Raw genomic sequence first — 10,000 nt, 5'->3', positions numbered from 1 at the left:
AAAGGACACCCTAAGTTGAAATAATAAGTATAACACACACACACACACACACACACACACACACACACATATATATATATATATATATATATATATATATATATATATATATATATATATGTAATGCCCCTGACCCACTTCCAGTTGTCTGATCTAGCTGAAATTTTGCATTTGCAATGATTTATATCTTTACGGATTATGTGGCAAATTACAGCTCTGAACTAATTGTGGTTTCTGTTTTACAGGTGTTTGAACTGAGTCAGGTGTGAAATGGAGCCTGTTGAATGTCGAGCAGTGATCCGGTTTTTGTATTTTAAAGGACGTACACCACAGGAGACTTTTGATGAAATGAAAGAAACTTATGGTGATAATGCCCCATCATATGACCTTGTAAAATGCTGGCATTGTGAATTCAAACATAGCTGGAAGTCTGTGGAAACAGCTTCCAGACCTGCCATTGATGAGGCATCTGTCCGTCAAGTTGAGGCTTCCATTTTGGAAGATCGGCGCATTACTATTCGCCAAATATCCCAAGATGTAAAGATTAGTACAGGGTCTGTGGAAACTATCATTGATGACCATTTGCATATACATAAGGTGTCTGCCAGATGGATTCCCAGGTTGCTCACACCATTCCAGAAGCGAGAACGCGTCGAGTGCTCGAGGATGAATTTGGAGATGTGCCAAGAAGATGAGTCTAAGTTTTTCAAAAGACTGATTACACAGGATGAAACCTGGGTCCATCACTATGATCCAGAGACCAAAGCCCAGTCAATGCAGTGGAAGCACTTGGACTCACCACCTCCAAAGAAGGCAAGGGTGCAGCCCTCCGCTGGCAAGGCCATGCTCACAGTCTTCTGGGACCAGGACGGAGTAGTGATGACAGATTATGCTTCACTTTTGAGGAAATTAAGGGAAGCTATTAAAATCAAGAGGCGGACAAGATCAGCAAAGGTACCCTCCTCCTGCAGGACAACGCTCCGGTCCACAACTCGTATGTCGCCAGATAAGAAGCACGGGCCTGTGGTTATGAAATCCTCTCTCATCCTTTCTATTCTCCTAACCGTACACCCTTTGACTTTTACCTCTTCCCAACCATGAAGTTGTTTGAAAGGAAAGCGTTTCCCAGATAATGCAGCCTTGATTTCTGAAGTCACGTCGTGTTTGGAGGACCAACCTGGGGTGTTCTACAAAAATAGTCTCCAGAGCTGCATCAAACGATGGGAGAAATGCATAACTCTGGGTGGTTCCTATGTAGAGAAAGACTAATAACTGTGACAAGTTTCGTTGCTCTACTGCTATGGAAAGTGGGTCAGGGGCATTACTTATTGCACGCCCCTCGTATATATATATCTTTCCAGATTTACAGCAAACAACATCGCACCTGATCCATCAATATTTCATTCTGCTTAAAAATTGTCTTTTTTCGTTTTAATGAGCGTTTGAAATGCAGTGATTTCGAAGGCTAGATAACTGTAAAGGCAGCCTATCTGATCTTATGGCTCTTAATTGGAAGAAAATAAATAATCTTTATAATAATCAAATTAAATATCGAATAAGTAATCTTATATTGAATACGTTTTTTGAATTAAAATATGAAAATACTTTATAATGCGTATATGTGAATGAAAGACTCAGTCATATTTACGTTGAAATTTCTCTGAATAAATAAATACTGAGTCGTCGTTATTATAATTGATGAAATTGATTGAATTTCTTTTTTAGGTAATGGACACAGGTTGAAAATTTAATTTACAATATCATTGGTTATTTTTACTGTGCTATTTTAAAAAATATAATTGTATTGTAGCTTTAACTTTTTTTTATGTTTTTGCCAAAAATTCCTCGGTGCGCGAAAAGAGACAGTTGTTATAATAAACCTAACAAACGTACTAAACAAATATATCATCAACAACCTTTACCTGGACACGTGCTTCCGATAAATCTGTCTTAAGGGCGAGTTCTTCTCGTGTTGTGACGCTTGGATAATGGGTTTTCTGAAATTCCTTTTCAAGAACCTCCAGTTGTTCAGCAGTAAATGTCGTCCTGTTACGACGAAGACGGGACATGGCGTCATCCGATGACGAAGATGGTGATATGTCGTCACATTCTATGTAAAAAGGAAGCCAGAAAAAACAGAAATTAATTTGCCTTAATAAATATATATTATTAACTTATTTGAAAAAAAAAACAACAAAAAAAACACTGCTTCGTGTTATCGTATTTCTTAACAGATTTGCAAATTTCTTATTGAAATTACAAGTTGATTATGAAATTGTTTTGTAGATTTAAATCTGGAAGAAAAGTTACATGAAAGAAAATAACAAATGCTTTACATCGAGATGCGATCCGGACGAATGCTAAAAGGCAAATGGTTTTAATTGCTACCATTTTTCTTTCTTCACTTTAGTTGAGATTCACTCTCTATATCACCTCAAAAGCAAGCTGGTTTTCATTGGAATGTGTGAACTGAAACTATTTTCCAACTGAGAAAAATCATTTCAAACTTCACAACTAATAACCCTGTGTGAAATTCAATAAGCCCATAAAACAGTGGATTCGTGAATAGAAATTCAAAGTTCTTCCTGACACATGCAACGCGACCCGCCTGACCCGATTAGCGATATCGTAGAAGATATGTGCCACGCTGAAATTCCTTTAAGTCTGCTACTCTATTCTAGTGAATTACAAACACTTAAAAGGTAGACTCTCTCTCTCTCACACACACACACACACACACACACACACACACACAATAGAAATTTGGAGCGAACTTTCAGACGATTTTTTCCACTACTTATTCAAGACCTTTAAAACTTCTCAACAAACTTTGGTCGTTCAAAATATACTTTATATTTCTGTAAAATTGTTGATGTAAATATATTTTATTCTTTAATTCCTGTTTTCTCGCTTTCATTCCCAAATTCCCGTTGTTGAGTTAGCTTTTACTAACTGGTGATCCATTCATAATAAATAATACTTATACCAAAAGAAATCCAAATCTATATTTTTATAAAGTAATAGGGTTCGTGTGTTTCTGTCTGTGTGTACAGCTCTCCATCATCAACGAAATATAAAGGAGGTTAGAGGGTAGATCTCTCCTGGTAGAGAAACATTAGAACCCATTTTAGGATGTTTCTGTTATAGGAGACATAAGAATCAATGCCTAATTTCTTTATATACTAGTCTACAAACCACCCCCATATCGAATGACTTATGCTCATTTGCATATCACATTATATTAAATCTCTTTAACTAATTACCTCGACCTTATTACATATTGGAAATATTCTAATCATTTCAACTGTACTATTTACAAAATCTATTTAACATTTAATTATTTAATATATTTTCATTTAATTTTATATTCGATTTATTTCACTTTACGTATATTATCAAAACAATTCATTGGCGAGGAAAGCTTTATGTTTTGGGATTGTATTGAAAATGTAATGGAAATTTCAATTTCGTTCCGTTTTAATCTTTTATATTTTACTTGCCAATATAATTGAAAGAATACAATTCAACTATCGTAATTTTATATAAATAAACAAAAACAAATATTTTAAAATAAAACTTTATTAAAAAAGAAATAATTTTATTTTTAAATGAAAAAAATCAATTTAGTAAAATAATTGTATTAAACACCCCCAGCCTTGTCAGCAAAAACCTATAAAAGTTAACATTTCGAATGTAAACAGTGATTTTTCGATTTTGTTAGCGCTTGCCGCAATTAAAGACAATTTAAACGGAACTAACTTTATTTCCATTCTATTTTTTAAACAACCCCCAAAACATAACGCTCTCTTCCAGTTATAGCCAATTTTTTTTTAATTAAATAAAACAGATCAAAATAAACAGATAAGCGCATTTTCTTTTACATTTTTCTTACAACCAACGTTGTCATTTAACCAACTGCAGGATACCGTTACTTTTGTGGGGTTGTTTTGAAAATGGCACGGAGATTATAATTTCGTTCCAATTTAATCTTTCTGGTCGAGCCTATTTCGAAAGCCTGTGTTATCATAGATTTGAACTACAAATAATTTATTACATTTTGATTATTACTATCTTAAGACTTAAAGCTTATATTTATTTCATTTTTCTATTTATATATTGAATTAGTTATTTCCAGTCTTATTTAAACTTAGCGCTTTCTTTAAACCGGATGAACCTTTTATAAAAATATGAGTTTAACGTAAAGAACACGAACAAGGTTTTATTCAACTGAATTTCTTCCAGTTTACTAACAAAATATATAAATTTAAAAGAGATATAATTAATAAAATAAAAAGGTTATGTAATTTAAAAGAAATACACGTACTCACAAAAGCAGAACTTTTTTTACACATTTTTTTCTTTAAAAACAATGAGACTAACAATTACCTAGATCTTAGTAATTATTTGTTTTAATAGAACTGTTTTAATTGTACTGTTTACTTAGTTAACCTAAGTTGGTATTACATTTATTTTACATTTACTTCTTTTTTTTAATTATTACTTTTAGACTGTGACGTTTACACCCGGAAGTAATGAGTCACACGTAGGTCGCTTTTATTCATTCCTTTTGGTCAAGATCAAAGTGTAGTATCTGTTCTTCAGATGCTGCACTTCATTTTCTTGTTCTCTTTCGGTGGAGGAGAAATCCTTCACGACTGAGACAATTTTTATTTTTGTACCTTTTCTCCACGTTAAAAAACGACCCTGGTGTCTAACTCTGTCCCGTGGGGAGGCATAGTAAATAGGTACAATATAATTGTTTATAATTGTACTATTCAGAAATATTATTTATAGTTCGTCCATTTCAGTTAGTATACATTTCCTTTACGCTTAATTAATTTACAATCATTAATATCGTTAAACAATTCCGTTTAAAACCGAAATTATGCCACCCAAACGAAGTAGAAACGAAAGTGAGGAAGAAAGAATGGAAAGATTGGAAGCTAATAGACTAAGAGTTGCTGCAATTCGCTCCAATGAAAACAATTCAGATAGAGAAAGACGTCTAGAACTTAACAGGATACGTCAAAGAGAAAGGAGAGCAAGACTGTCAGATTTGGAAAGAGAAACCCAACGTGAAGCTGACAGAACTAGACATGTTGTAAGGCGGTTAAATTCATCACAAGATGAAATTCAAGAAAGGCAAAGATATGCAATGGAAAGAGAAGCAATATTACGATCGAATGAATTATATGAGGTAAGTAGACGTACACAAGGTCAGTTGAGAGTGGCTCAACGACATCAGAATTAATCGGAAACCCAACGAAGCTTTCGCCTATACCAAGGGCAACAACGAGAGGCTGCATGGAGAGAGAGTATGACTTTGCCCCAGCAATTGACAGAAAACGAGGCAGCTAGACAACGAATGACTGCTTTGAGACACCATGAAATAGAACACTGCAATAGAAAAGGATTGCTCTACAACAAAAATGACTCTCTCACTACAGCTGATATAGGAAAAATGGACAAAGTATGTCAACATTGCTCAGCTGTAAAATTTAAAGGAGAAACCCCTGGTTGTTGTTGTTCTTCTGGCAAAGTTGTGCTTGATAGCTTTCCACCACTGCCTCAGTTGCTTCAAGATTTGCTCTCCGGTAATGGTCCCATCTCTAAAGATTTTCTGCAAAATCTACGCTGTTATAACAATTGTTTTGCAATGACATCATTTGGTCACAAAATTGCGGCAGTACATGGGTGGAATCCTTCTTTTAGAATTCGAGGCCAGGTTTGCCACCAGATTGGGAGTCTTTTACCACCTGAAGATGAAACAGCAAAGTTTATTCAAGTCTACTTCTTGGATAGTCTGGAAGAGGAACTACATAATCGGGGACGTGACAGTAGACTCAATAGAGACATTCTCCAAAGTCTGACTGAATTTTTACATGAGAACAACAGCTTTATTTGTCAGCTGAAAACAACAAAGGAGAGGATTGAAGAAGAACACTTGGTAGAACATAAAGTTGTCATAAGGGAAGACCGAAGGCCGCAAGAAGAGCATCCACGGCGATTCAATGCTCCAACAACAACGTATGAGATTGGAATATTAATGGAGAATGAACCAACAGCTAACCGGGATATTGTCTTGCGTTTTAGAAATGATACATTAAAATGGATCTCCGAACTACATCCCCTCTACGATACTTTAATGTACCCGTTAATGTACCCCTATGGTTCTCCATCTTACAACATCTACATGAAGGCATCCAATGGGCGAAAAGTTACCCAACAGCAATTTTATTCGTACCATTTAATGACTCGGCCTGGAAACTATTTTCTCTGGTACCGAAGGCTATTTCAACAATGGCTGGTGGATGTGTACTGCAAGATTGAAACAGAACGTTTACAGTTCCTGAGGCGTGAGCAACAGACCCTGAGAGCTGACAATTATAGCAACTTGAGAGATTCAATTCTTAGGGAGGATGAGAATCCAGAACAGTTTGGTCAACGAGTTGTACTTCCGGCAACTTATACAGGAGGCCCTCAATACATGTTTGAGCGTCAAAGTGATGCCATGGCATATGTTCGGCGAATGGGCCGAGCCGACCTCTTCATCACGTTCACAACAAATCCAAAGTGGACAGAAATTACAGAAAATTGTCTTCAAGGGCAAGACCCTCAGGATCGTCCAGATATTGTTGCCAGGGGTTTCAGGCAGAAGCTAAAAAAGTTACTTGAATTTATTAAAAAGGGAGGATTTGGCAGGCTGAGGGCTTTCCTGTACAGTATTGAATATCAAAAAAGAGGACTGCCGCATGCACACATCCTCACCTGGCAGGCCCCAGAGGACAAACTTCTACCAGAAAAAATGGATCTCTGCAGATATGCAGAGATCCCTGACAAAGAGGAAGATCCTGATCTTCATGCTAAAGTGATGGCACATATGGTGCATGGACCTTGTGGACCATTTAATCCAAATTGTCCATGTATGATTGACAACAAATGTTCCAAAAAATACCCAAAAGAATTTCTTCAGTGTACCGAGCAAAGCCAAGACTCTTACCCCAAGTACAGGCGAAGAAAACCAGAAGATGGAGGCCAGACTGGTACAATAAGGATGAAGAGAAATGGTCGGTATGTTAATCAAGAAATAACAAACCAGTGGATTGTTCCGTACAACAAGGTCCTCCTTCAGCAGTTCAACGCTCACATTAACGTAGAAATTTGCAGCTCGATCCAAAGCATCAAATATGTCCTCAAATACGTGAATAAAGGATGTGATCAAGCAGTGTCTGAACTACAAAGAACTGATGGAGCAGCTAACCAACAAGGCCAAGTACAAAGTCACATTGTGGATGAGATCCAGCAGTTCCAGAATGCAAGGTATGTCGGCAGTTCAGAGGCGGCCTGGAGGATATTGGAACATCCCATCCATGAACATTTCCCCCCAATTGTACAACTTTCTGTTCATCTTGAAAATGGGCAGCGTGTCATGTTCTCAGCTGATACTGCTCTGGAACGAGCCCAAGGTCCACCGCCTGCCACAACTTTGACAGCATTTTTTCAACTCTGCCATGAGGATGACTTTGCAAGGGGTCTCAAATACGTAGAAGTCCCTGAGTTTTACACTTGGAACAAATCGACAAAGAAATGGATGAGAAGAATGTGTGGGGTACAAGTTGAAGGTACTGAAAATGATGATGTATGGAAGGCACCATGCATTGGGAGAATCTACACGATTAGTCCAAAAGCAGGGGAGTGTTATTTCTTAGCCTGTTGCTCAATGAGGTTGCTGGTCCAACTTCATTTCAAAATTTGCGAGCATACAATGGTCAGGTGTTTGAAACATACAGAGCAGCGTGCCTTGCTCGAGGCCTTCTAGAAAATGACCATCACTTGCATCAAGCAGTAGGAGAGGCAAGTGCCACTCAATCACCTTCAAATTTGCGAAGCCTATTTGTGATAATTTTAACAGCCTGTGAGCCAAGAAATCCTCTTGAGATCTGGATTGCTTTTCGTGATGTAATATCTGAAGACATTCTTCACAGATACAGGCAAGAAGTTAACAATCCAGAAGCAGATTTTAATGAGGACATCTACAATAAAACTCTTTGTCTAATTGAAGAAAAAGTTCTCCTTGTGTGCGGTCAACCATTGGCAAGCTATGGATTACCTGCACCAACGCAAGGGAGAGATGAAAGACTCGCGAGAGAGTATCAACGTGAAGTTACTTATAATCTTGAAGAACTTTCCCTACAAGCAGAAAATATGCAAGAAAAACTGACCGATTCTCAAAGAGAAGTTTACAATTCATTCATGGCAATGTTGGAAGCACAAGGTGAAATGAACAAAAACATGATGTTTCTTGATGCTCCAGGTGGTACGGGCAAAACTTTTGTAATCAATTTGATCCTTGCAAAGATTAGATCCATGAGAAAGATTGTGCTTGCAACAGCATTCAGTGGCATTGCTGCTACTCTACTACAAGGTGGCCGCACTCTTCACAGCACTTTTAAAGTACCCTTGGATACTCATCGAATGGATCAGCCAGTTTGCAAAATTACTGGTAACTCAGCCTTGGCAAATGTAATTAGAGACACCTCTGCAATCATTGTAGACGAAGCCCCAATGACGCACAAGAGTGCTTATGAAGCAATTGACCGAACACTGCAAGACATCACAGGAAACAAGAATCCCATGGGTGGCATTCCAACCTTATTTTGCGGTGATTTCCGTCAAATCCTCCCAGTGGTTAAAAATGGCAAAAGGGCTAACATTGTCAATGCAAGTTTGAAACAATCCTATCTCTGGAGGCACGTTATAGTGAAGAGACTGACTACTAATATGAGAGCCTATATCTCTGATAACACAGCTGCAGCAGACTTCTCAAAATTGCTTCTCCAAATCGGTAATGGTCAGTTTCCTATCACTTCTTCACCTGACACAATTAAGATTCCAACTGCGCTTGGTAAATGTGTCGGTAATCAGAAGCAACTGAAAGACAAAGTGTACCCAGACCTGCAAAACAATGGAAAATCACCGGATTGGCTTGCTGAGAGGGCTATTATTTCGCCATTAAACAGCAATGTGAATCATTTGAACAATTCAATAATGGATGAATTTCCAGGAGACACAAAGCAATACAAGTCAGTTGATTCGGCTACTAATGAATATGAAGCTGTTCACTACCCTGTGGAGTTTTTAAACTCTTTGGAGATATCTGGAATGCCTCCACACATTTTAAATCTCAAAATTGGATCGCCAATCATGATTCTTCGATCCTTGGAACCGCCAAAAACAACAAACGGAACCAGATGTGTTATCACCAGATTGCACACCAATGTACTTTAGGCCACCATTTCCTGTGGTCCCTACAAAGGCGAAACCGTTCTACTGCCAAGGATCCCCTTAGTTCCATCGGACTCAGAACTTCCATTTAAATTCCGGAGACTCCAATTTCCTGTGAAGGTGTGTTTTGCAATGAGCATAAACAAAAGTCAAGGTCAGACATTTAACACCATTGGCGTAGACTTGACATCAGACTGCTTCAGTCACGGTATGTTCTACGTCTCCATCAGCCGGACAGGAAGTTCAGAAAAACTCTACATTCTGGCTCCAAATCAAAGCAGCAGAAATGTAGTTTACCCTGAGGCTCTTCAGTGAAAAGTTCGAGAAATGGATATGAGGAAAAACTGACATGATCTGATTGTGGTAAGTTTTTAGTATTGAATGTGCAAGATAAAATTTAAGCAAGAGTTGAAAATTACTTCAATGAAAAATTTACTATGTAACATCAAGTAACCTTCCTTTTTGATGAAAATGTTTTGTGAAGTTCCTGATTGAATTTCAGTCACTACAAGAGGTAGTTAAAATGTTAATCACCTTATGCAATCGTTGCTCTTACAACATCAACTTACTGGAAAGGTGCCCACAGATTTTGGTACCCGAGTGCGCAACAAAGCTCCGTGCGAAGCACGGGTATCTTTGCTAGTATAACAATAGAAGCTTATTAATATTGAACTAAATAAACAGTATATTTACTAGAGAGCAAATTCCAACGGTC

General features: G+C 37.5%; 1 protein-coding gene across 1 annotated transcript in view; it reads right to left on the bottom strand.

Moving 5' to 3' along the window:
- Positions 1 to 10,000, bottom strand: part of LOC145247901 (paired box protein Pax-6-like) — a 23,365-nt gene that overhangs the window by 1,543 nt on the left and 11,822 nt on the right. The window contains exon 5 of the mRNA XM_080109524.1: positions 1,923 to 2,110. Coding sequence (XP_079965650.1) covers positions 1,923 to 2,110 — 188 coding nt within the window. The remainder of the gene's footprint in view (positions 1 to 1,922; positions 2,111 to 10,000) is intronic.

The sequence above is a fragment of the Euprymna scolopes genome, chromosome 26 (genome assembly GCF_053919585.1).
Source record: "Euprymna scolopes isolate OS-2025 chromosome 26, ASM5391958v1, whole genome shotgun sequence".
In the NCBI taxonomy this organism is placed as follows: Eukaryota; Metazoa; Mollusca; class Cephalopoda; order Sepiida; family Sepiolidae; genus Euprymna; species Euprymna scolopes.
The sequence above is the reverse complement of the archived record's forward strand: the minus strand, read 5'-3'. Positions and strand labels throughout refer to the sequence as shown.